The sequence below is a fragment of the Dendrobium catenatum genome, unplaced genomic scaffold (assembly GCF_001605985.2).
Source record: "Dendrobium catenatum unplaced genomic scaffold, ASM160598v2 fragScaff_scaffold_133, whole genome shotgun sequence".
Lineage (NCBI taxonomy): Eukaryota > Viridiplantae > Streptophyta > Magnoliopsida > Asparagales > Orchidaceae > Dendrobium > Dendrobium catenatum.
In genome coordinates this window covers 419,590-446,617 of record NW_021318595.1, presented here as the reverse complement: position 1 = coordinate 446,617, position 27,028 = coordinate 419,590, and the positions used below count along the sequence as shown (strand labels likewise).

Sequence of the window (27,028 nt, the reverse complement as noted above, 5' to 3'; positions counted from 1 at the left end):
TCTAGAAATTAATAAAATACTTGCTCTAGAACAACTCAAGCTTAAAATTCTTCAAGCGTGGGTCATAATAAGAATACATACACAACTTACTTTGTATGTTGCATGTCATGGATGACAAGGTCTACGAGTTCATGTTGATTGAAACCACTATGAGAACTATAATTTATATGCATAAATTGAAGAACTTTCTATTAGGAGGTTGAAGTGGGAAATCGTCCTCATGTCCATTTTGATCGTTAGTATGTGTGGAATCAAATTTTGCGATCAATCGGGTTGTACTATTGCCACGGACCTCAACTTAGTGTGTCATGCTCGCTGGGGGCGGGGGGCCCTCTCCTTGAAAATATTTGTTTTCGTACAACGCTCCAGCACTGTGTACCTGAATGTCCCAGCATTGTGTACCTGAGCATCCCAGCATGGCATAGTTTGCTTGGATAAAAGGCAGAGAGCAGAGCGTTGTAGAGCTCAAGATATTGCGCTACGACACTATCAAACAGATTGGAGTCAGAGCATTGAACGTCGCGACACTCCAAACTGGCACTGCATCACTACGAGGCCGGGTGGACAGTTTTTCTTTCTCATTTTACTTGAGAGTGGTGTCCTTTGGTGATATGTATTATATTTCATTGTTTGTTCTTATGTAAAAGAACAGGGTACGGGGGAAGGGAAGCAAGGAGAAAGCGAGAGAGAATAGAGATATGTACAAATTTCTCCTGATTATTATAGTGGACACTACATAAAATCGTCTTTTACCAACAAAAATGGGCGAATTTTTGGTGGAAACTAAGATTTCCGGCAAATAGTTTTTCATCGGTAAAAGTCGCATAGGAAATGATAACCGGCGGCTAATTTCCAGCGAAAATTTTTTCCGACGACTTTCAAGAGGAATAATGCCATCATAAAATAAAAAAATTAGGCTGCCGGCCCGGCTGCCCGCTCACCTCCAACATTGCCTGGGGGGGGGGGGTTAATAGAAAAGTATCTAGATGTTGAAAAATAATGTAGTGTAATAAAAGTCTTAAAATATTATTTTACACGATTCCTAATAATTTTGTAATTTTATGAAAATGTGCATTCTTGTCTAGTTAGATTTTCTGTTGTTTATCATTACAAAATACTGTGAAATTTTGTCATTTGTTTAATTACTCTTTAATTGTTATATTGTGATAATATATGTGCATATGTGATTAAATTATATCTGTTGAGAGTCATAAGGGGCCATAATTCTTTAAAATTTTGTCTATGTCAGGGAATTACTGGGAGTTATAAGGGGCCAAAATTCTTTGAGATTCTATCTGAGACAGGGATATGTGATATGTTTTGGTGCTATAAGCACAAACAAAAATGGAGTTATAAGGGATCAGAATCCTTTGAGGTTGTGTCTGGGTTTGGAAAATATGATATAAACTACTCTGTGATATGAATTTCAATTTATTTATTTGTTCAGTACTATTATTTAAATCAGAGAATAATTGTTATGCATTTATTACATTTCTCATTTTAGTGATTTATTTAATTTACATTTAACTGCTTTTAAATATTCAACAAAATTTTGATAAAAGAATATATGAAAATTTAGATTAGTTTGTGTGGCTTGTTGAGCTGTTGTAGCTCATTGTGATTTTACTTTTGATTTTTAGGATCTGAGAAGGGGAACGAGATTGTGGACAAACGGTTCATGGTTAAATCTAAGGTCATAAGTATTTTATTATTTTGATTTTTGTACAGTCATGACTAGTTAAATTTTTAGTTATATAGCTATTATCTGTAGTCATGTACTGTAGTGTAGATATTTATTTTAATGAATGAAAGAAACTTGGTGGATGAGTTTATTTGCAATATTTGGATATTTTAGTAGCTCTGTAGTCTATAGTTTATTTCAATAAATTTTGGCAGAAAAATCTGAAATAATTTCAAAACTAGATCTTGGGATTTGTAGATTGGTTTGTGTGGCTCGTTGAGCTGTTGTAGCTCATTGTGGTTTTACTTCTGATTTTTAGGACCTGAGAAGGGGAACGATATTGTGGACTAGCGGTTCATGGTTAAATCTAAGGTCATAAGTATTTTATTATTTTGATTTTTATACATTCATGACTAGTTAAATTTTTAGTTATATAGCTATTATCTGTAGTCATGTACTGTAGTGTAGATATTTATTTTAATAAATGAAAGAAACTTGGTGGATGAGTTTATTTGTAATATTTGGATATTTTAGTAGCTATGTAGTCTATAGTTTATTTCAATAAATTTTGGCACAAAAATCTGAAATAATTTCAAAACTAGATCTTGGATTTATTTGTCACAGCTCAACACGAAAGGACCTATTATGATCGGGTTCGGTTGTGACAATATGTCACTAACAGTCAAACTACTTCAAAGCATCCTGTAGTCAATGTAGAGGTGGACCAAATAGTGCTTGCATACGAGATAAGAGATAGTGGAACAAGTGAAAGCTCAAGTGTGAACCCCAATAAGATAGCAATCAACATCTAGCCAATTAGAGGAGGTAATTGTCTCTCTCCATGGTGATCATCTTATCATTCTTTGTTGTGTACTCGCCCATTGAAGGGATGAACTCTCTTATGTTACATAACACTTTTTTATTAATGATAAACTCTTCTATGAACCCCATGAATTTTGTCCCCAAGAATTTGTTGAAATTGCCCTCCCATGTAGTTCATCTCCTTTCCTAGCCATCACATTAGTGCCAATTGACATGTTGTATTTCTTAGCATTGATGTATTGGTGAGTTTTAGCAACTCAACCAAAGTCATCATATGCTGCAAGCCAAGTGCATACCTGAATGATCTTCATGCGGATATTTAATTAAAGTGGCTTGGGACACAGTCGACTCTGTGTTCTTTGCATCCAAATTTTCTTTTTAGAAATGGGTAATGAAACTCTTCAATGATTTGTCCGATTCTTTCCTCATTTATAGTAAGGCCTACAAATTCTTTAGCGATCTTTCCACATTAGCAAATTATGTCACATATAGTCTCTTGAATTTGATGAAGTAATCACATTTAGTAGCAAACATGAGAAAGACCTTAAAGGTAATTTATTGAAGGTAATGAAGAATAACCTACACTTCAATGCATTATTAATGTCAAGCAGTGAGATAGCCGATTCAAAGTAAATTTGTCTTTCCCTTATATGAATCAAAGTAAGGAATCTAATTTTGCAAGATGCTAGGCCTCAACAATCTCCCTTAAGAAAGCATTCACCAACGACTTCCTCTTCTCAAGTTACATTTCTTCTCGATGAACTGTCGGGTTGATTTCACTATTTGGGTAGTATGTCTCATTAACCGACTATGATAAAGGTTAAAGATGTAGCTCCAAAGTCTACTTCTCATGATAGAATCAAAGGATCCCCTAGTAACTCTACCCTAAGAGTTTTTCTCAAAATTCTCTCTAGCATATCTTGCATAATTCTACTCATCTCCTCAAATTCAACAACCTAAATGTCAATTAAAAAGTTTTATTTCACTATATTTGCATATTCTTCTCCACCTCTTTATTGTTGTTTTGCTTCATGTAGTACTCTTCATGTTAATGATATGCTTCACACTCACTGCACCTTTTAAGATATTGAATTCAAAATTATTCGTGAATCACACTGAACTATACTAAGAATATTGAGTAAACTGGGAAAAAAATAATTGAGAGAGAAAGAGATAATAATGTTATAATGAAACATTGCGTAAACTGAACTCACCTCGTGACCCCATATTATAGATTTAGGTTGGAGCTAGAATGTTACAAAATTAGCTATATAAAGAATAAAAGAAAATTATAATAGTCATTTTATCTAATTGGAATATCCGACTTGATGAAGTTATTCATTGAGCTCTTAAGAAGTTGCTGGTTTAATGTATATTGAAGGTTGAATAGCCGATTATCCCTTAAATAGCCCTCTCTGAGATTGCACATTTGAGTAATCATATGGGTCAACTTTAAAAGTAGTGCCCATTATGAGATTGCACATATTAATTTTTAATAATCTTATTATTTATTATATCATCTTGTTCGAGTCAAATCATAAACCTCTCCTTCAGGTTTGTTGTTCGATCCAGTTTTCACAACCTTGCTTAGAATACATTTTTCTGAATATTTATAAATCATAAACAAAAGCTAAAATTGGTCATGAATTTATCAAAGTAAAAGATAGAATAGCTTTACATACATGATTTGCAACAAATTGAAGGCTTAGATAACATGATTTTGTATGTGTTTATGAAACTTAGATAACAAGATTTTGCATTTATTAATCATGGCCATATGAAAAAATAATCAAGTGTAATGTAATGCAATATTTTAAGAAAAAGGAAAATTTACTCTTAAATAGAAACAATATACCAACCAAAATAACCTTAGGTGGATCAACTCATCGACCTCAACATCAAGTCATCCTTGATTCTATCTTATAACTAAAAGTAGCATCACATCTAAGCCATATGTTTAAAATTAGACTACTTACCTTTTTTCTTAATAATGATATGATCTATATAAATAATAGACAAATTTTCTATAATAAATCACTAAACAATATCAATGACTCCTACGTAACTCAAACGTTTCTCGATACATTGTTTAGATGATGCAAAAAGCATGATAATGTTGGGGAAGTAAACCACACAGCGAATACAAATAAGAAAAAGAAAATGCAATGAAAAGAAAGAATATCAGAATTTAACGTGGAAAAATCCGAAACCGGGAAAATACAACAGAGCCGCGCCTCATCAAGAAATTCACTATAAAAGTCTGGGAAAAATAGTACAAATCTCTCTTCTTTCTCACTCTCTCATTATCTCTCTTCACTCTTGCATCGTTCTATTGCATGAACAAACAAAGAGAAACACACTAAAACTACCAAGGTGCGCAACCCTTTATGGAAAACAAGAAAGAAAATTGCTAAGCCCTTTTAATAGCGCAGCAACTCCAAGTTTGAAGTGTCACGGCTCTCCACATTCTATCTCGAGTCTATGTAACGGCACCTCTGGAGCACCGCAATGCTTCTTGACAAACAATTCTATGTGCGTTATTTGGTAGAGGACCTCCTATGGGTCATGAATTTATCAAAGTCAAAGATAGAATAGCTTTACATACATGACTTGCAACAAATTGAAGGCTTAGATAACATGATTTCGAATGTATTTATGAAACTTAGATAACATGATTTTGCATTTATTAATCATGGCCATATGAAAAAATAATCAAGTGTAATGTAATGCAATAGTTTAAGAAAAAGGAAAATTTACTCTTAAATAGAAACAATATACCAACCAAAATAACCTTAGGTGGATCAACTCATCGACCGCAACATCAAGTCATCCTTGATTCTATCTTATAACAAAAAGTAGCATCACATCTAAGCCATATGTTTAAAATTAGACTACTTACCTTTTTTCTTAATAATGATATGATCTATATAAATAATAGACAAATTTTCTATAATAAATCACTAAACAATATCAATGACTCCTACGTAACTCAAACGTTTCTCGATACATTGTTTAGATGATGCAAAAGGCATGATAATGTTGGGGAAGTAAACCACACAGCGAATACAAATAAGAAAAAGAAAATGCAATGAAAAGAAAGAATATCAGAATTTAACGTGGAAAAATCCGAAACCGGGAAAATACAACAGAGCCGCGCCTCATCAAGAAATTCACTATAAAAGTCTGGGAAAAATAGTACAAATCTCTCTTCTTTCTCACTCTCTCATTATCTCTCTTCACTCTTGCATCGTTCTATTGCATGAACAAACAAAGAGAAACACACTAAAACTACCAAGGTGCGCAACCCTTTATGGAAAACAAGAAAGAAAATTGCTAAGCCCTTTTAATAGCGCAGCAACTCCAAGTTTGAAGTGTCACGGCTCTCCACATTCTATCTCGAGTCTATGTAACGGCACCTCTGGAGCACCGCAATGCTTCTTGACAAACAATTCTATGTGCGTTATTTGGTAGAGGACCTCCTATGACCCCTTGGCTAGCTCGACCGATGGAATTGCAGTCTAAGACAACAGTACAACTCAATTGACCGACATAATCAGATTCCACACAAAACTAATAGATATACTAAAAAAATTGTCAAATCTAGATATATGTAAGGATGTGCAGAATTATGTGGGGCAAAAAACAAAATTAGAAATTCAATGAAACCTACAATAGCATTCACATGAGGGAATACTATAATCTAATGATTGAGATTTAACATTTGTTGAAGTCCAAAAAATGAAAATGCTGTTAATAACTGAAGTAGATCAAACTTATGTGAATCAAGCCACAAGGCTTACATATTCAAGCTTTCTTTCCATAACTTCTAGCATTCTCTGTGTCTCCCTCTCTCTTGCTTATAACAACTGTTGTGAAATAAATGAATTGAAAATGTCCTATAATGCACCGGCTCAATTATTGAGTTTAAATCACATAAAAACTTATGAGCATTGTGAATATATCTTTAATCTCTGATTGGTTCACTGGAAAAAGACTATATAAAATAAAAATCTGCAAAAATAAATACAGCTGAATTGATTCCATTCTCTGCAATTAATTTATGAAGAAACTAAACTTTGCATTTGTAAAAAATTACTTACAGCTTTATGTTGAACTAAACTTGAAACATTCATTTCGCATCTAAAGATTTCTCTTTACAGCATCCATTAACCCAAACAGCCCCTAAATTAAGCTGTCGTTAATGGGAAATTATTTTGTGCAGACTCCGAACGTAGAGAATGTTTCGGATTACTGCATACCCTATGCATATGCTCTGCATATTTATTGTGTATTTGTAGATACGCAGTAAATAAGCAGCAAATAATTATTTATGAGGATTTGCTGCTTATTTGTTGTGTATCTACAAATATGCATAGTATAAGCAGAGCGAACGCAATGCATCCAGTAATCCAGAAGATCTTCTACGTTCGGACTCGGCACAGAATAATTTGCCGTCGTTAACACTGATCAACTCAGATAGTAAAACTTGTCATGGACGACGATGTGCTCTCCCATCTCTCAGTCACAGTATCAGGCGAGTAAGGAGAAACACACTTCAATAATCTTGCCTCCTCCTTCACTTCTACATCACCCTTCGCAGCACCTTCACCCTTCCATCCACTTTTCTCAATCACCCTCAAAATCTCAAGCACCTCCTTCATCCCAGGCCTCACCTCCCCTTCTGAGTACAAGCAACGCAATCCCAGCCCTGCAACCTCACTAATCATCCCCTTTATTCTGTAATCCGAATCGTAACCCAGCCTTGGATCAACAAACGCATCCAATTCCTGCTTCTGAATCTTCCTAACCGCAAAGTTCGCCAGATTCACTTCGTGCCTATCTCTGCTGATATCAACTGCTGGCATTGACGATATGAGCTCCATCAACACAACTCCAAAACTGTACACATCGCTCTTATCTGTGAGCTGATAGCATTGATAGTACTCAGGGTCGACATACCCCGCCGTGCCCTGCGGAGCAGTGGAAACATGAGTGGCGTCGAGGGGAAAGAGACGCGAGAGGCCAAAGTCTGCAACTTTGACATGGAAGCTACTGTCAAGCAGAATGTTGGTGGTTTTGACGTCTCTGTGGATGATTTGGGGCTCAATGGAATGGAGATAGTTAAGAGCGTCTGCTGTTTCGATGGCGATGTTAAGCCTTGCTTTCCATGGTAAGAGTGATTCTGAAGCGCGGGAGCCGTGGAGGTGGTCGGCGATGGTGCCGTTTGGGATGAATTCGTAGACGAGGAGGAGCTCGCGGCTGTGGCGGGAGGTGCAGCCGTAGAGAGTGACGAGATTCTGGTGGCGAAGGAGGGAGACGATCTTTACTTCGTTCATGAATTGCTCCAGCCTTCGGTAGTTATTCTCATAGAGACGTTTCACTGCTACAGCTCTGCCGTCTTTCAGCTTTCCTGCATCATGAGAATACTGAGAACAGCAATATATGAAATTTAAAAGAGTTGCACAAAACTCCTTGTGAAAGCGCTACGGGTAATTTACATTGATATCACAAAGTTCACATTTTCAACATAAATCACATAAAAAATAAATATTTATATTAAAAAAGTTAATATTAATTATTTTTAAAATATATTTTAAATTTTTGGTATAGATATATAAATGTAAAATATTAGCTATTAGACATGCAAATAGATAAATTTATAATTCAGAATCACTTAAAGTAGATTTGTCATGACTAAACATTTAATTAAATTCACATTAAATTGGCAATATATTTTTAGCCAAACAAAAGCACAAACTAAAAGGTTCATCCCAAAACCGCCCGATTTAATGCAAGGGCAGTTTTCAGACTGGACCGGACCGGTCCTCAAACCGGTTCACGGTTGAACCGGTCGGACTGGCTAAAGCACTGTTAGATGTTAGATAGAATAGTTCTATATTATAAATTTGGTCTACCCAAATATTATAAATATCGCTCCTATTGTAAGAAAAGGTTATGAAATGAAAATTTCTGGTTTCTCTCATTTCCCTCTCCTTCTCTTGGAGTCAACACCTACACTAAAGATGCCTACCTTTCTTGAATTTCCAAGAAACTTAACAAATGGTGCTCTTGTTACACTAAGGTTTCGTTTGGTACAGCTTTCATACTGCTTTTTAAAACGGCTTTCGAGTACAAAAAATTTAAAGTCAAGAATTTTTTTGTTCTAAGAAACTATTATAGAAAGCAAGAAGAAATCCGTCCTAAACGAAGACTAAAAGCTTAAGCCGCAGCAAGTTCTTTCTCATCCTACAATCCTTCCTACCATCCACATGCATCTGATTTCCTCCTATTCATTCGTTCGTTCCATCAGATTTCGTCCCAGTTGATTCCGTCCCAGCTGATTGCAAAAATTCCAGCATATTGCATCCCACCTGAAAGGTTTCCTTCGGATTTCAGCCCAGCATATTACAGCCAACCATTCCATACAACACCTTCGGGTTTCCTTCAGATTTCAGCCCACCCAGGTTACTCCCTCGAGGGGGAGAGACACATGTATCAATGGAGATTTGTGATGCCATGAACCTCGGTTCATACTCACCATTTGTTGTAGGAATTCCATCGGAGCACGGTTGGAGGCTATTTGGGGGTGCAGAAAACATACAAAAGGTTACAGCATAATTATATTGAAAAGGAATGCATAAGGATGTGAAGGATTTGATAGCCAAATGTGAGGTTTTCCAGAGAAACAAGTACATGGCTATGGCTCAAGGGGAACCCTTGGCTCTTCTAGACAGAGTATGGGAGGAGGTTACCATGGATTTCATAGATAGGCTACCACAATCCAAGGGATTCATGGTGATTATGGTGGTGGTTGACAGGTTAAATAAGTATGCTCATTTTATCCCTTTAAGACATCCCTATACAACCATCAAAATACTGGCAACATTCATCAAGGAGGTGGTTAGATGGCATGGAATTCCAAAGTCGATAGCTTCTGACCGAGATAAGGTGTTTCTCAGTTAGTTCTAGAAGAAGCTATTTAGGCTGCAAGGAACAGTTCTCAAAAGAAGCATCACTTACCACCCTCAGACAGATGGGCAGACGGAGGTTGTCAATAGGGGATTGGAGACTTACCTGCGGTGTTTTGCCTCAGAGACACGTCGATTATAGGTCAAATGGCTAGCATAGGTAGAGTACTGGTACAACACTTCATATCACTCAGCCTCTCGGATGACCCCTTTGAAGGTGTTGTGTGGAAGAGACCCACTACACTTGATGTGTTTTAGGCAGAGAAGCACACTAGTCTCTTCAATAGAGTAGTACTTGGAGGAAAGGGATAAGGTGTTAGAGGAATTGAAGGGACACTTATTGAGGGCACAGCATATCATGAAGAAGCAGACAGATGCACATAGGAAAGACGTCCAATTCGAAGTTGGGGACATGGTGTTTTTAAAATTATGACCATAGATAAAGGACAGTGACCAACAGGAGGAACAAGAAATTGGGTCCCGAGGTACTTTGGCCCCCACTACATGTTGGAGAACAGTGGAGAAGTGGTTTACCGCTTGAGGTTACCCCCGACCGCCACCATAAACCTAGTATTTCATATGTCACAGTTGAGGAGAGCTCTAGGGAAGCATGCAGTTAGTGCAGAGTTACAAGTGACACTGACTGAGGATTTGAAATTGGCGTTGGAACAATTGGAGCTTAAAGGAGTGAGACCAGGAAAAGAGAGGAACAATGAAGTGCTAATTAAATGGAAGGGTCTACCCGACTTTGATGCCACTTGGGAACTCTATGAGAGGGTGAAGCATCAATTTTTTTTCCTTTCACCTTAAAGAGTAGGTGAGTCTTTCGGAGGGGGGTAATGTTAGACTGGTCCAAGGGCCGACTGAACTGGTCCCTCTTGGATCGGTTCACATATATAGGAGGCGAAAAAAATCCCGCCTAAAAGGAGGGGGCGGACGCCTAGATGGGGCGGAAACAAGGCTGGGACCCACATAGTAATTGTGGCAATGGTTTAGGAGGGAAAATTCAAAGCTAAGGGCTGTTTAGAGATTAATGAATTGTACTTTGCTTTAAGTAGTTTCTTCTTGCTAGGATTAGATTTTTTCTTGAATTTAATTTGAAATTTGGGATCTCTAGATTTCGTTTTGGGCTCTAGTCATCGGCTAGAGATTGGAGATCTTCCTCTCGAATTGAAGATTCATTGTATTGGGTTGTTTCTTCTCATCTCTTACTTAATCCAAAGTGTTTGCCCTTGTTATTACTCTACATAATTCTTAAAAACTGCTTGGTATTTTGCTGAATTTTTTCTAAAATTCAGCACAGTTTCCTCTGTTTTGGTTATTATTTCCTAACACAATTCCATGCTTTTATGCATTCCATTGTCAAAAGACTTGACAATTTGTGCCTTTAACTGCACACCACCTCCACTACATCAAGATTCTTCTTCTTCTGCCGGCATCCTTGGTTCCACCGGATGAATTCCTTCTACACAATTGTCACCTTTCCTTATAGGTTTTTCTTTTCTTAAATCAATGAAATTTAACTATCATCGCTTCAATGGATCTGATGTCGAAATATGGACGTTTAAAGGACAAGAATACTTCAATTTTCATAATACTCCTGATTGTCATCGTGTTAGAATTGTCTCATTTCATCATGAAGGTCCAGCGACTACTTGGTACCAATGGTTAAGCATGACAGACCATTACTTGCTTGGCCTGAATTTCTTTCATCTTTTCAACAACGTTTTGGTATTTCTCCATATGAAGATTTACACGGTAATCTTTTCAAATTAACTTTAAAAAATTCAATTATAGAATACCAAACTCCATCTAAAAACCTTGCTTTTAAAGTTTTATATTTATCTAAATCCACCATACTTGTTAACGGCGAATGGCGCACCACGGTGCAAAGGTTCCTTTGGAGCCATGGCGCATAGCGCATAGCGCGGCACGCGCCATTTTGAACATGGCGCAAATTATACAAGAATTATAAAATAATAAACATAAATATGAAATATTATTAAACTGAAAGACAAGCTATCATAATAATGAAAGACAACCATAGTCATATATAAATTCAAGTAAACAACACCCAAATATCTCATAATTCAAAATATTACAATCATTTTTTTAAAGATCAATTATTTTAAAAGAATTTAATCAACTCTTCTTGGGAATCATCATCAATAACAAATGCCAAAAAAAGCTTCGTTATCTTCATCAAGATTTTTTTAATTAGCATATAAAATAACAAAGTTTTATGATTCCTTTGACCTATACATTTTTTTTATCTGTTACATGTTTAGGGCTTTTAATGAGTCCAGTTTGGCCCTACAAGAGTTAACTTGAGCTAAGAACAACCAAAGCTTGAACCTAAGATTGAAGCACCATCACCAAAAGCAACTGATACGGACAATAATGCACCATTCTTTCACAATAACATATCAATAACACCAAGGTCTTGGCTGGCATTGCATCAATCATCCAGAAAAAAAGAAATGCTCCCAAATTTAGTACAACTGTTATGTTTTGGCATTTAATTAGTCCAATGCAATACCATATGGAGAATGAATTCGAAAACAACTTCCTGTTACAAAATATATCCCAAATTTTATTAAGTGTTAAGGGAAATTATCATTTATCTCTCCTAAACTAAACTAATTATATGTAGCCCCTTAAAACCAAACAAGATAATAAATACTTTTATTTTTTCAGCCAATTTGATGATAAAATGAGTTTTCTAATTAAAATTATATTTAATGTTTTGCCACATAAAATATACATTCAAATGTTCAAAAAACTTCTTTTTGTGTTACTTATGCCAAAGAAAAAAAAACAATTGCCATTTTACATTTAATTTGATAAATATATAATCTCTTTTATTATATTTCTTAAAAGTAAAAGAGGTGTAATAATAATATAAGACTAACGAAAGATCAAAATGATAGTGAAATTATTAAAAAAAAGTGCAGAAATTTAGTACTTCAATAAAGCATTGTGTTTTGCACAAAACAAAATTATATAATATTAAAAATTCAAATACAGAAAAAAAAAAAAACTTCACTTAACATGCCCTCTTTCTTTTCAAACAATAGCGCGAACTATTTTGCGCCGTGCACCATGCGTCATGGCGCACATATGGCGCAAATAGCGTGCGCCATTTTGAACATCTACGCCGCGCCATGCGCCATGACGCGCGCTATTTTGCACCATTGACATCTATGAAATCCACTCTCATAAGTTACTTCATTCTAGACTTAAACAAGAATTATGTTGTGAGCTTTTACTTGCAAAACCTGCTACCCTTCTAGACGCCATGGAATTTACTAGGTGCCATGAATCCAAAATCTAAGAATTTTCTTTATTCCACCATCCTCTTGGCATAAAAATTTTCCTCGCTATCAGAAAAATCCTATACAAACACCTACTCCAATATAGACCTTTTTCCCAATCCTCCATCCCCTTGACCCCATCAAATCTCCACAACCCTAAACCTCTTAACATTCCAATCTGTAAACTCTCACAAACTAAAATTCAATTTTGTCGTGAAAAAGGTCTTTGTTTCAATTGTGATGCTAAATTTGGTACTCAATATCACTGTCCAAATAAATTTTACCTTTTACATGGCACAGACGATCAAGATGTGGTAGATGACCCCCTCCCCTCCTTTAGTTATGACAAGGATAACCATGATTTGAAAACTGAAATTAGCCTAAATGCTTTAGCCAGCCAATTCAATCCTCATTCTTTCCAATTAACCAACTTAATTAACAATCACAGGGTACATATATTAATTGACAGCTGTAGTACTCATATAATTACATTTAGGATAATATAATTCAAAAATTAGGTTTTCATCAATAACCTATCAAAGAATTCAAAGTTTCTATCGGAAATGGAAACTTATTATTATGTAAGGATAAATATCCCAAAGTCAACATTGTTATGCAAGACTATTAGGTTCATTTAGACTTATTTGTTCTCTCAATTCATGGTGTTGATATGGTTCTTGATATACAATGGCTTCAATCCTTAGGAGCTGTTTTATATAACTATCAAAATTTCACCATGCAATTTACTTATCAAAATCAAACTATCACACTTTCACGTGAACCTCAATTAACACCCAATCTTATATCTTTTAATCAATTTATGTGCCTTGATATCTCATACACCCTACATTCAAATATTTACCATTCAATCACAAGATTTAGATAGAAAGCATATGTTATCTGTTGATCTTCTCGATGAATAACTTGCTAACCTCACACATCATTTACTGAGGACATTTCCACCATACTCAAACAATTTCGACATTTATTTCAGCCATTTAGACAAAATTCTATCGTCAGTCGCACACATTCTAAATTAGCTTAATGATATTTTGGACCTTTCCCACTTCAACAAACTATTATCCCGTTGGCCTACTGCCTAACTCTTTCTCCCAAAAGCAAAATTCATCATCTTTGTCATATTTCTTTTCTTAAACCATTTGAAGGGACACCTCCACTAAATACTTCACGTTTATCAAGTTTCAGTTATAACAACCAACCACTCCTTGCACCTTATGCCATTTTAGCTTCACACATTACAGAACTTAGTGGTTCGCCTCACTGTCAGGTATAATTGCAACAAAAATTAAATCTACCGGATGATGGCACATGGGAAAATTTTGCAGCTCTCTCTGTCTTTTCCTTATCTCAACCTTGAGAACAAGATCATTTTCCATGGCAACGAGATTATTAGACATCAACAAATATTATTATATCCTAAAATGTTGCAATAATTGTGAAGCATGGGTTACAAATATAATAGACCAACCGACAAGCATAAAAATCTACCAAAGAAGAAAGAATAAAAAACTATTCCACATTGACAATACAACAAGAAAAGAAATATAATATATTTTTAGCCAAATAAAGTACAAACTAAATACTCTATTCATATAATAAGCACTAATTTATTTATTTTATTTTATTTTTAGGTAGACCGGTTCTATATTGTAAACTTGGTCTACCCAAACATTATAAATATGCTTCCTATTATAAGAAAAGGTTATTGAATGAAATTTTTTTATTTTTCTCCTTTCCATCTTCTCTTGAAGTCTACACCTACTCTGAAGGTGCCTAACCTTCTTGAATTTCCATTAACAAAAGGTGGTATAAAAATATCATATTTCTATCAATTATAGCATAGAGAAAATATTGATAGGACAATGCTAAACAAGCAGAATATATATGAATTTTTTGCATGAAACCCCTGAATCTGTTTCAGATGATCACAATATTACTATTATGGCTTCATTCTTCTTTTCTTGTTGGAAAAAGCAGGCAATGCAAATTTTAGCTTTCTTATAAATATGCACTGTTCGGTTCAAAATTTCGGCTTGCTAAATATTACCCTGTTGAAAGGGAAATGCTAAACAAGCAATATTTTAAGTCAGAATCAACTTGAGTGAGCTGGCTTAGAATCGATAGAAATCAAGCAAAGCAACTTTATTCAATTTCGAGAAAATTTTAAGGTTACTCAATTTGATATTTGAATTAGATTTGAACTAAATCCGAGTACAATCATCAGAATTTCCCAAAAGCCACCTTAGATAAAAAAAGTTGTAAGTTTCAAGGTATGTTTGAGATGCTGAATTACCTTTGTAGACTGTACCGAAGCCACCATCGCCAAGTTCTTCTGATGCATCAAAGCCATTGGTGGCTTCATAAAGCTCGCCATAGGAGAAGATGGGAGATGTAAGAGAGGAGCCCTGTTCATATTCAAAATTGGACATCATAAAAGAATTGTTTCTGTCATTGAGGTTCGATCTAGCAAACTGCTTTTTCTTCCAGTGTCTGTAGAGGAGAAAGCAGAGCGAGAAAAATATGATGAAGCTCAGGCCTCCTGCTGTGCTAAGTCCTGTTAAGAACATGTCATTAGATAAATAAATATGGTCTCTTGTTATTGCAGAGCTCAAACTTTACAGTTAATAAAAATTTATTTATGGGCTTGAAAAATCTTATTCGTCTGAAATGCCTCGTGATGGTAGAATCAAGAATGCTAAATGAGTGACAAGGCATGGATTGATAATATTGTGTTATTGTTTAGTTTTGTTTTTTTTTTTATATATGAAATTATTGCACCAGTATTCTCGTAGAAGAGAATATATATTTGGCTACTGTTTTTCCCATGATCATCAAGCTTTGGAAGAGAAGCATATACAACAAAGCATTTTTTGTCACAATTAGTGCAAATCAAAATAATTGTCAGATATTGGAAAACAGATTCAGGTGAGACGCATTTACAAAAGATAAATTCTCAGCAAAGAGCTAAAAGTGCTCAGTAAATACCAGCGAAGTTCATGAAACATATTTACCATTGCATAATTTGTTCAAAATTGCTTTTATTTTCTTTTTTTTCTTAAAACCATACTAAAATAATTACTGTTATAGTTAGTTCTGAAATTCAGATATTACTACAGGGTAAATTCTCAGTTTGTATGCCAGCACCATATTGCAGCTCTAAACAAAATATCAGGATTTTTTAATAAACTTTATTACTCGTATCACAGATTCAACAAAAGCAGACATGTATTCCAAGATTTCAAAACACCTTAGCATGTATCTTACAAATATTTTTTTATAAAATTTTAAAACTATTATTCTTTTCAAAAAAACCCATATTTTAGGGTTATTTATAAATATGTTCATAAAAATATTACAAGCAATCATCTTTATCTTTAAAAAAGGGATAAATAATTGTTTATTTTCCTGGAAAGGAACTGTAATTGCTATTTTTTTAAGAAGATAGCAGTGGCATTCAGTGAGTTGTGTTTGTATAATAGCATGATCAAAAGCATAGATCTTTGACCAAGTTTTAGATAAAAAATATCACTGGGAAGGAATAAGATAGGAAGAGAAATAAATTCCTTACCTATTGTAAGAGCAGTCTTGGAACTTCCCTCAGCTGATTTAACCATGCCAATAAAAAAAACAGATGTGAGTGCAGAACTTAGGTACACAAAATTAACATCAAAATTTGTGTCAAGCAGAATATTATGCAGAATTGTTGATGCTTCCACAATTCAAGAACAACAAAATAGAACTTCTGAGTCATATAAACTTACACTTCATTAAATCCTTACAGAACAAAATAGATAAAAATAACAGTACCTACAAAACGGAAGTAACTTCTGTGTTCAATTTTTGGTCGCAACAATCTTTTACGAGAAAACAAAAGACTAGGCCATCCCTAATTCCTTCGGAAATGCTCGGGAAATGAAATCCCAAGAATTATGGGTTGATTAGAAATTTTCAGGCATTGATTTAACCATTTCGACTCCATTTCAATTTCCTCTCACTCAAATTCCTAGCATCCAGCCTCAATTAATATGAAGTTGTGTAAAATTTACTTTCATTTTTATGTTTCTCTGATGGAAAAGATAGGATGATGATTGCAATCCATTTCTAGTAAGATGCAGTGCACAAAATCTTTCTTTCAAACAAAAGAAGTATAAAATTTAGTAAAGCCAATCAAAGAAAACCTTGTTATGACCGAATTAAATATTCAAAGCAATCCAACAAATAAGAATCTTAAGCAAATCCTCTTTTCTTGAATTAAACGAGTAATTATCATAGCTATTATAGCAGGCTTATGGAGGAAAATGCCATTCACAAAATTGATGAAGTAGTTAATAAACTTTGAAGTTTGAACTTTACTATAACAAGAAAAATTCAAGAAAAGAGAATGAGGGTGACTTCCAGGACCAGGAAACAGGTCAAAACCTTCTCACTCTAAAATTTGGATAGACTGGCTTTCATTATGGAAGAAAATAAGCAGAAGAAAAAAACGTGCGTTAAAAAGACAACAGGATTAATGAAAAAATCATCAAATCATGTCTAAAGACTAAAGAAGTCAAAGATACAGACAACTCGGGCCCACTTTTAACATATTTCCAATTGACAAAATACAATGATCAAAAGAGTATTCAAACACTCGTGCAAAAGAATAGGCATCTCAGAAATGGAAATAACAATCTCAAAGTAAGAAATTGATGGTGGATCACTTGAGAATAGAAATGATTGTATCTACAATGAACACATTGTCTTCTCCCTTATGGTTGAAAAATGTTTTAGAATACATTCTTTTGTCACAGATGCACAGCAAAATAAAAACCACAAGGTACAATTAAAATGGTTTTCTGAAGAAGTTCAAGGTTGCATATTCTTTTAGAAAATACAACATAATCAATCTTAGTAATTTACCAATTTATGTAATTTTTTAAGTTGTTTTTCGCAAATAGAGGGATGAGAAAAATAAGGAAAAAAATGTATAGATTTGATCCCCACTCACATTAATTTTTTAGGTTGATAGAAACAATGTTTATGATCGATAGCTAGCCTAGGATGCAACGATATTTTATGATATCAAAATATGTAGCATTCAACACATGCAAGACATGGATGTGTCTAACATGTTTTTGACACGCATCGAGCATACTGTCAGAATATCCTATTAAAATAATAGTAATAAATAAATAACACATGTAGCAAACACTGCATGTTGTGGGTTAAATAAAATAGTGATTATGGAAATGAAGAAATTACAGAGAGTCGAATACTAGTAATAAGCTTTTAATTTTGGAAAAGGTAATTCAAACGTGCCTTTAACAGTTAATTTGTTTAGAATGCCACATTTATAAAAACCTTTTTTGTTCATTATTGTACAAGAACATATTTTATTATTATATGAATTATATCAGATGTATTTCATCTCATATATAACATATGCAACCAATATATCATGCTTTTAATGTTGTATTATCCACTATACGTACAATAATAAAATGTATCCCACGTCTTTGTATTCGTATCGATGCATCATAGCTTGGATCACATGTGACAGAAGAGGTGGAGTGGCTAAACATTATGGGAGACATTTCGGGCAAGGGGGAGTGAGCGATCGGAGATGAAGGAGGTCGAGTTAAATTATGAGATCATGTCATGCAAGAACAGATGATAGAGGGATCACAACAACCGCTACACTGGAAGAGAAGAAGCTTTTGGGGTGATAGCAATCCTAGGGTGAGGAAGTTGAGGATGTCAATATTTGAAGGAGATGATACCTATGGGTGGGTATACCAGGTGGAGATGTATTTCATAGTGAATGGGTTGAATGAGGATGAGAAGTTTACGTCTGTAAAGGCCATGTCTGGAGAGGAAAGCTTTAGCTTGGTTCCAATGGATAATAACATTGACACTAACTGAGCAGCTGAAGAAAGCCATGAACAGCGTCCCATCCTTCCACCTTGAGGACAAGGTGCGTCTTTGAGGGGAAGCATTATTACAGATGCATGCCAAGGTAGGCTAGACCGGCAATGGAGGGGGCAGAACCTAAAACCAAATCCAGGGAGATTTCAACACCTCTTGTGGGGCCCAACAAAGCAATAATTATTATGTTATGAGGGTAATTAAGGAGGGAATTAAGGAGATAATTAAAAAGGGAGAGATCTCCTATTTCAATTCAAATAGGAGAGGAAAATTAATTAAGAAAGCAGGCAAATTTAGGGGCTGATTTGGAGGAGATTAATTAGGAGATGTTTCCTAATTAAAGATGGTTGATTTAGAGGGGATTAATTATGAGATGTTTCGTAATTAAAGAGGGAAAATTTGGGGGCTGATTTGGGAGAGAATTGGGGGAGGGCTATTTTCGTATTTATTGTTTATTGTTTGCTATAAGTAGTATGGTTTATGTTATATTTGTATGCAGAATTTGATTTGAGAGTGTTGTAGTTTCATTTTTGTGAGGGATCCTAGCAGCATCTAAGGTTTAGGAGAGAAGGTCCTCCTCTTGAAAGAGGAGCATTATATCCTGCTTTGTTCGTATTTGATTTTCTATAAAAAAAAATCTTTTTTTTTTTTGTTAAATCTCTTAGAGTTTATTGTTGTTTTTGATACCAAGGCGCATCAGTAAATTAATGAAATTAATAGATATTATAATTCATAGAAAGATAAATATTTTATGCATTTATGGGTGTCAAAAATGAGTTTCAGGTCGAATTCGGGTCGAACCCAATATTGACTGGCTGCTGTTTGGCATGACTCGAACCCAACCCATTTTGAGGTCAATTTTAAAGAAAATGAAGTGTTAAAAAGTAATTGAACCTAATGATATTCCAACAGAGATGTGGAAATACTTATGAGATGAAGGAATTTCTTAGCTTACTAAACTTTTTAATATTATTTTAAAGACTAAAAAGATGTCAAACGACTAGAGGAGTATGTTGGTTCCTATTTTTAAGAAAAAAAGTGATGCATAAGAGTATACGAATTATAAAGGAATTAAGTTAATGTTTCATACATTGTTTAAAATTGCGTAATATGAGGCTCACCTTGAAGCCCGCCTAAGCACAATTTCAGTGAAAAATGCCTCGAGGCTTACGCCTTGAACTTTTTTTAAGAGGCTTATGCCTCATCTTTGCTGAGGCCAGCCTTGAGGCGCGCCTCGCCTCACTGGCATGAGGCATACGCCTCACTCTATTTATGTATGTTTCTATTTAAAACTTAGCTAAATCCTATACAAAAACCGCAAAAAAAAATCATGCCCTCTTGCGCTCCAAAGCCGCAACAACTTCCTCTCAATTGCCTCGACCTCCAGCCCACCTCCTTCGCCATAGCCACCACCATCATAGCCATCGCCGCGGATCACTTGAAATCCTCACGCAGCCACCATCTCCTCTAAAAATTTATGTATTACTCTTATTTTATGTTGATGACAAACATTTATAAAAGAGGAAGATGACTGAAATAAATAACGAAGAAGTAGATTTGGAGGTATTAGACCCTAAAGGATGAGATAAGGGAGAGGTCAATTTGTTATCACGACTCAAATAAAATCCCCTAAGTAATGTTAGTACATAAGATTTCTGATTTATTGTCAATTATATTAAATTTCTTCAATAATTAAATATAGATGAGTAGGGAACTGAGAAAGACAAAATTTATAGCTAAACTTGATGTTATATAATACGTTTATGCAATTTATATATTTTATGTTATTTTTCTCATGTAATATTTGGATTACAATTTTATTTCACATAATTTATTACTTACCATTTTACATTTTGTGTAATTTTTTGTTTCATGTGTTTGTAAATTTGTTACTTCATAGTTCAATAGAAATTTAATATGTCATCCTTTAACATATTATTTGGGTATTATATAAAAAATCATTTTAAACTTTTATATTTTACTTTATGCAATTTTTAGATTTTGAGGCTTACGCCTCAAAACACCTTTAGGCTTACACCTGACCTCATGAACGAAAAACGCCTCAATACCCGATTACGCAATTTCAAACCTTGGTGTCATATATTATAACTATAGGAAAGAGTAACTAAGTATGATTTATGACATGATACTAATATTTCTCAAAACCAAATTGAATTCATATCGGGTAGGTTTACTATGGAAGTTATACATTCATTAAGTGGTTTGATGAAGAAGTATAGAGAAAATAAAAAGGATCTATATATAATACTTATTGATTTTTAACAAGCATATGATAAAGTTCCAAGAGAAATGCTTTGGAGAGTTCTATAAAAGAAATGAGTTAATAATGCTAATATTCAAGACATTAAGGATATGTTAATAGGATTTGTTACTTGTGTTCAAACACAAATGGGTTTGACCAAGCATTTTTCTATTTCAGTTGGATTACATCAAGGATCAGCTTTGAGCCCATATCTTTTTTCTTTAATCATGGATGTTCTTACTAGAGATTTGTAAGGGGATGTGCCCTAGTGTATGCTTTTTGCTGATGATATTCTTTTTGTTGATAAGACTAGAGAGGAAATTAAATGTAAACTTGAATTAGAAGGTCACCCTTGGAGTCCAAAAATTTTCATTTGAGTAGATCTAAAGCTGAATACATGTAGTATAATTTTAGTAGTAATAGATCTAATTGGGGGATTGTGACTATGGGTGATCAAGTCATTAAAAAGAGTATTTATTTTAGATATATTGGGTCTATTGTTAAAAATGATGGTGAAATAGATGGGAATATTATTAGTAGAATTCAAGTTGGATGGTTGAAGTGGAGGAATGCATCTGGCATGTTGTGTGATAGAAAAGTACCGCTCAAACTTAAGAAAAAATTCTATAAGATGGTGGTGAGATCTGCAATGCTTTATGGAGTAGAATGTTAGTCATTAAATGAGATGCATAAAATTAAGTGTTGTAGAGATGAGGATGCTCAGGTGGATGAGTGGCTTTACTCTTAGAGATAGAATGTGAAATGAGTATATATGTGAAAAGGTTGGAGAGAGAGTAAGCTTAGATAGTTTGGTCACACAAAATGTCGGCCTTCCAATGAGCCGGTTAGGAGAGAAGACGTATCAGATCTAGCCTATGTTAAGAAATGTAGAGGTAGACCTGAAGAGATTGGGTTAGAAAGTATTAGAAATGACCTTTCTTTATTATATTTAAATAAAAATTTAACTCTTAATAGGATATAATAGAGAAAAAGGATTCATGTAGCCAACCCCACATAGTGGGATAAAGGCTTAATGTTGTTGTTATTGTTGTAGAATTTATCATGAAAAAAAAAATACTATTACTTTTTTTGTAAATATGTACTTTAAAAGCTCTAAGTTATAATGAATAATGTTCTCAAATTCTATCAATTTCTTAAAGTTTTAGTATTACGAAACCATCAGAGAAATCCATATTCCATTTACAACATGTGATAGGAACATCACAATCCTCTTTACCAACAAAACATGGCTAGAAATCGGCCCCAAGGAAACCATTGACTAGCTATTCTCAATAAACACTCAAGTCAAATAAAACAGGTCTGAAAATTGTGAGCTAAACTATGTCATTGACCAAGTCCCGGTGAAAAAGGCCTACCCGTAGCATGTAAAATCCAATCAAACAGATACCCAAACCCAAGCACTCAAAAGCGGACTTAGATCCCACCATGAAGTCCTATTAGAAATTCAACAAAAAACGCTCCGAATTTTTTTTGTATTGAAATTTTGAGGATAAGAATAAACCTTTACGACGTTACCAAGAAAAATAAGTTCTATACGCCGGCATAAAATCGAAAGCGATGTGAACCTTTTTTAATAAAACTTATACAATCGTATGAAGAAGTCATCATGATCAAAGATAGAGAATTATTCACACAAAATCCTTCTTGTAAATAGCAAATTACAATCTCTAATAGAAATTTATTCTTAAAAACAAAAAATTTAAGACCAAAAACCGCTAAGATTCATTTTAAATTTCCCATAGAATCTTCTTCCTGGAAATTAAACCCTAAACCTTAAATTAGAAATCAACGCATCATCTATAACAATTAAAAAATCATGACAAACCAAATTGTAGCAGAAGACTTACAGCAGCTCTTCCAATGAGGTCTATCAGGGCAGATGCACATGAAATTTCTCGTGTCATTATTATACCCGCACTGCCCATTACTCTTCACACACTCAGAACAATCAGGTGCAGTCCAATCCAGCAGAAATCCATCAGCCAGAAGCTCGGGATATTTTTTAACCTCAGGTTCAGGAGAGCTCAGCACAGGCATGACAACCGAAAAGCAAGAACCAAATAAACCCTCGCTCTCCTCAATACGATAAGTTCCTCCGAGATAGGCATAGCTCCTGTTGTTATGACAATTGATCTGCAAAAACCCTGGTTTCTCCGCAGAGCAATTGTAGACGAAGACAAGCTCGCGGTTAAGTGAGCTGATGGTGAAAGGAGTGAGGCCGAAGGAGAGGTTGTAGTAAGGAAGAAGGCAGGTATCCTTGGAGGCAAACCTTGCCATTAAAACATTGACTGTTCTTTTGTCATAAGAGATGTTGAGGACATGATAGTCTTCTACTGGCATGGAAAGCTTCGGGGTATCATCCTCGCACCGGAGCTCGAAAGCTGGATAGCCGCAGTAGTCTGGCTGCAGGTTTTGGAACCAGAAAGGGAAGCTGACATTGATTAGGTTGCCGCAGCTCTGAGGCTGGCAGTTTTGGAGGTAGCGGTTGTCGGCGGATACAGATGTAAGAAGAAGAGAAGAGAGGAATGGTAGGATGGAGAAGAGGAGGAAGAGGAGAGGGGCGAGGGGGAGTGGAAGGAAGACCATTTGAGGAGGAAAAATACGAAGTAGATGAGGCTGAAGGCTGAATCGAAGCATTTTGAAGGTTGGCGGTGATCAGATTTGACCGGTTATATGAAGGTCAAAGTTTGACTAAAAAATGGTGAAAAGAAGTTTTAATTAAAATAATAATGAGTAGGTATATCTCTGACGTACTTGCAGATTTTATTTTTATTTTTATTTTTTATATTCGGTTCGGGCTACATGGCTTACAATTTCACCAGCCGGACTGCGTTCGAAACAGTCAAATATCACGCACAATTTTAAAATATAGGTCTTATTTTATAAAATTTGATTAGGTATACGTATACCTTAAAATATACGAAATTAAATAATATCTTTTTTATTTTTTCTGAAATATATATTTGAAATTTTATTATGATTACGATAGTATTATATTGGAGAATTTTAAATTGATTTTAACATATAGGACTTAATTTTAACATTAAACTGGGGTATTGCTAGGTATTGTTCGATATTGCTCGGTATTGATTTTGACAGATTGGTATTTCTCGTTATTGTCGAGCAATACCGAGCAATACCTAACAATACCTAGCAATACCCCAGTCTGCAGAAATCAGCCAATACATAGCAATACCGGGTTCGGGTCGTCAGGCCGCGCGATAAAGAGTAAGAGCACGTGGCGATATGTTATTGGCATCCAGATGTAGAGCTGTGTCAAGTGTCCGGACCTAATAATTATTCCATCGTGTGATGTCATCCTTAGCAATCCATCTTGTGCTGCCTACCCCAATGAGATTCCAAGGTATTATGATGTCTTTCCCCAAATTCCACCCTAACATGTATTTGCTAGTGAAGTTCGGACGTCATCGAGCAAAAGTTCAAACTTAGGTTCAAATTTAATTTAAACATTGTTCGAAAAGGTTCACACTTAATTTAAATGTGGTTCGAACTATGTTAGAACCACGTTCAAATTTGAATTGAACTAAAAGATTCAATCTACATTTTGAAATCGAATCAATTCAACCAATTTTTTTATGATTGGCTTCAATAATTAGTTTATGAATACAAGAAGATAACTTCATCTGAAATAAAATTTTAGAAATATTTCTCAAAGAAAATAAATGTCGGGATATTTTTTCAAGTATTAGTACAACAACGCATATAAACTCAAAATTTTCTTTATTTTTGGTTGCATGTGGAAAAAAACTATATAAAGTTCTAATTGAAATTCTTATAAGAAAGTTTTTGCCGTTTTTTATTTCGATGTAATAAATGGAAATTAATCTAATTAAATATAATTTTTAACCAAACTTTTATGAAGAAAAATTTACTACACACTCCTCATAATGTATAACTTTTGACTATTGTTCCTTATATTTTTATTTGATCAAATATCCCCAAAATAATTTTTAGAAAACATATATAAAAATATGAAGAATAAACCCTCATATTTATGCAAACTGTTAGACTACATGTGTCATCACTTATTGGAGGACCACTAATGCATGCGGCTCCACTAGTTTTACTCATGTTATTCTACTGAGTGGCTCAGTCTGTTTTCTAACGGACTCTGATTTTCTAACTACCTTTCTTTCCATTGTAATTATATAGTGCTATGTAAATTGCCTTAATCAATACAACGGAAAACATGAGCTATAGTAATTATTGTTAGCTTCTTCTTCTTCATTCTGAATTTCTCATTTCTAGGTTTTTAGCTTAAGCTTCTCATGGTATTAGAGTTGTAAGCTTTACCACACTTTCCTTTTTTCATCCTTTTACCTCAAGTTATTTGCAATGGGAGATCAAGCTTCTTCTGCTCCAACTCCAATTCCAACTCAGCAAACATCATCTATGTCGACAGCCATGGTTGAAATTGTTATTCCCTTGCCATTGAAGTTTCTTATGAACAATTTGAAACAGATAGTTCATACTCAACTTACTGCTAAGAATTACGTCATTTGGAGACTTCAAGTCTTCAAACTTTTTTCAGCAAATGGGGTTTGAGAAATATCTTACAGGTGAACAAGTGTCCTCCCAAATCTGCCTCATCTTCTTCTTCCTCGGATCAGGATTATCGTCTATGGTGTCTGATAGACCAAAATCTAGTCTCTGCTCTTTTGTCTACTATTTTGCCTCATGTGCTTCCATACATTCTTAATCTTGGTTCAACTCACAAAATCTGGACCACCTTGGAGCTTCGTCTTCAACCTACGAACAGTTCGTGGGTGATACAGCTGAAAAATGAACTTCATCGAGTTCAGATGCGTGATAGCACAATGATGCAGTACCTGGCTCAAATTAAATTTATAGTAGACAACATAGCAGCTGCTGGTTCTCACATTGATGTAGAAGATATTATATATCATATTCTCAATGGGCTGCCACGGACGTATAATGCATTCAAGACTGCTATAAGAACCAATCTTCAGCCAATCGGTTTAGACACACTTTGTTTACTTCTGTGTAGTGAAGAAGTGAATATTCATAATGAAGTTCAAAGCAGTTCATTACCACATATGGAAAACTTGGCTCTCTATTCCACTCGAGGAATGTTTCATGGATGCTCAGCTTTAGGACGTTCAAATCATGGCCGAGGGAATTCTTCTCGACAACAGTTTTCCACTAGTAACAGACCTCTGTCGCCTTCTGTATTACTGGTAACTCGACATGTCTATCAAATTTGTGGTAAAACAGGTTATACAGTTGTTACATGTTGGCACAGATGTAACTTACAGTACTCAGCTGCCCTGCGTGCTCTGCTCACACAAGCTTCTTCACCCAACACAGAATGGGTTCTTGATTCAGGTGCTTCAACCCATCTAACATTTGATGCCAGCAACCTTCATCAATCCTTTCCTTATCAGGGTATTGATTCAGTTTCCATTACAAACGAAACTCAACTTCCCATATAAAATAGTTGGCAAGGCATTCTACCACGTCCAAATACAAACCGTAAGCTTTTTCTTCGCCACTTATTACATGTTCCTTCACCGTCACATAATCTTCTCTCAATTCACAAATTAACATCAGATAATTGTTGTTCTATTTCATTTGATGCTAATGGTTTTGTGATCAAGGATCTTCTGGACAATCAAGTTCTCCTTCATGATCATTGTCATGCTCATTTAGGACATCCAAATCAACATGTTCTACGTGTTTTAGCTCAAACTAATTCCTCCTTATGTTTCCCTTCTTCTTAGTTTGTTTGCACTCATTGTAATGTGGGCAAAAGCCACAAGTTATCCTTTAGTCGTGTTATGAACCAAACTACTCTACCTTTTGCTCTTATACACTCTGATTTATGGGGCCCTGCTCCAATTTTTTCACTTAATGGTTATCGCAATTATGTTGTCTTTATTGATGATTGTACTCGATATTGTTGGATATTCCTCATGCATTTTAAAGATTAGACATTATCCAAATTACAAGAATTTAATAAACTTGTTCATACAGACTTCAATGCTCAAATTAA

General features: G+C 34.8%; 1 protein-coding gene across 1 annotated transcript; it reads right to left on the bottom strand.

Annotated features, from left to right (window-relative positions):
- Window positions 1–6,453: 6,453 nt before the first annotated feature.
- On the bottom strand, window positions 6,454–23,640 carry LOC110096017 (LEAF RUST 10 DISEASE-RESISTANCE LOCUS RECEPTOR-LIKE PROTEIN KINASE-like 1.2). Its single transcript, XM_020821763.2, has 4 exons — window positions 22,842–23,640; window positions 16,375–16,407; window positions 15,100–15,360; window positions 6,454–7,913 (listed from the first exon to the last, which is right to left on the bottom strand). Exons 1-4 carry the CDS (start codon window positions 23,629–23,631, stop codon window positions 6,976–6,978), a joined length of 2,022 nt encoding a protein of 673 aa, XP_020677422.1. The 5' UTR covers window positions 23,632–23,640; the 3' UTR covers window positions 6,454–6,975.
- Window positions 23,641–27,028: the final 3,388 nt, after the last annotated feature.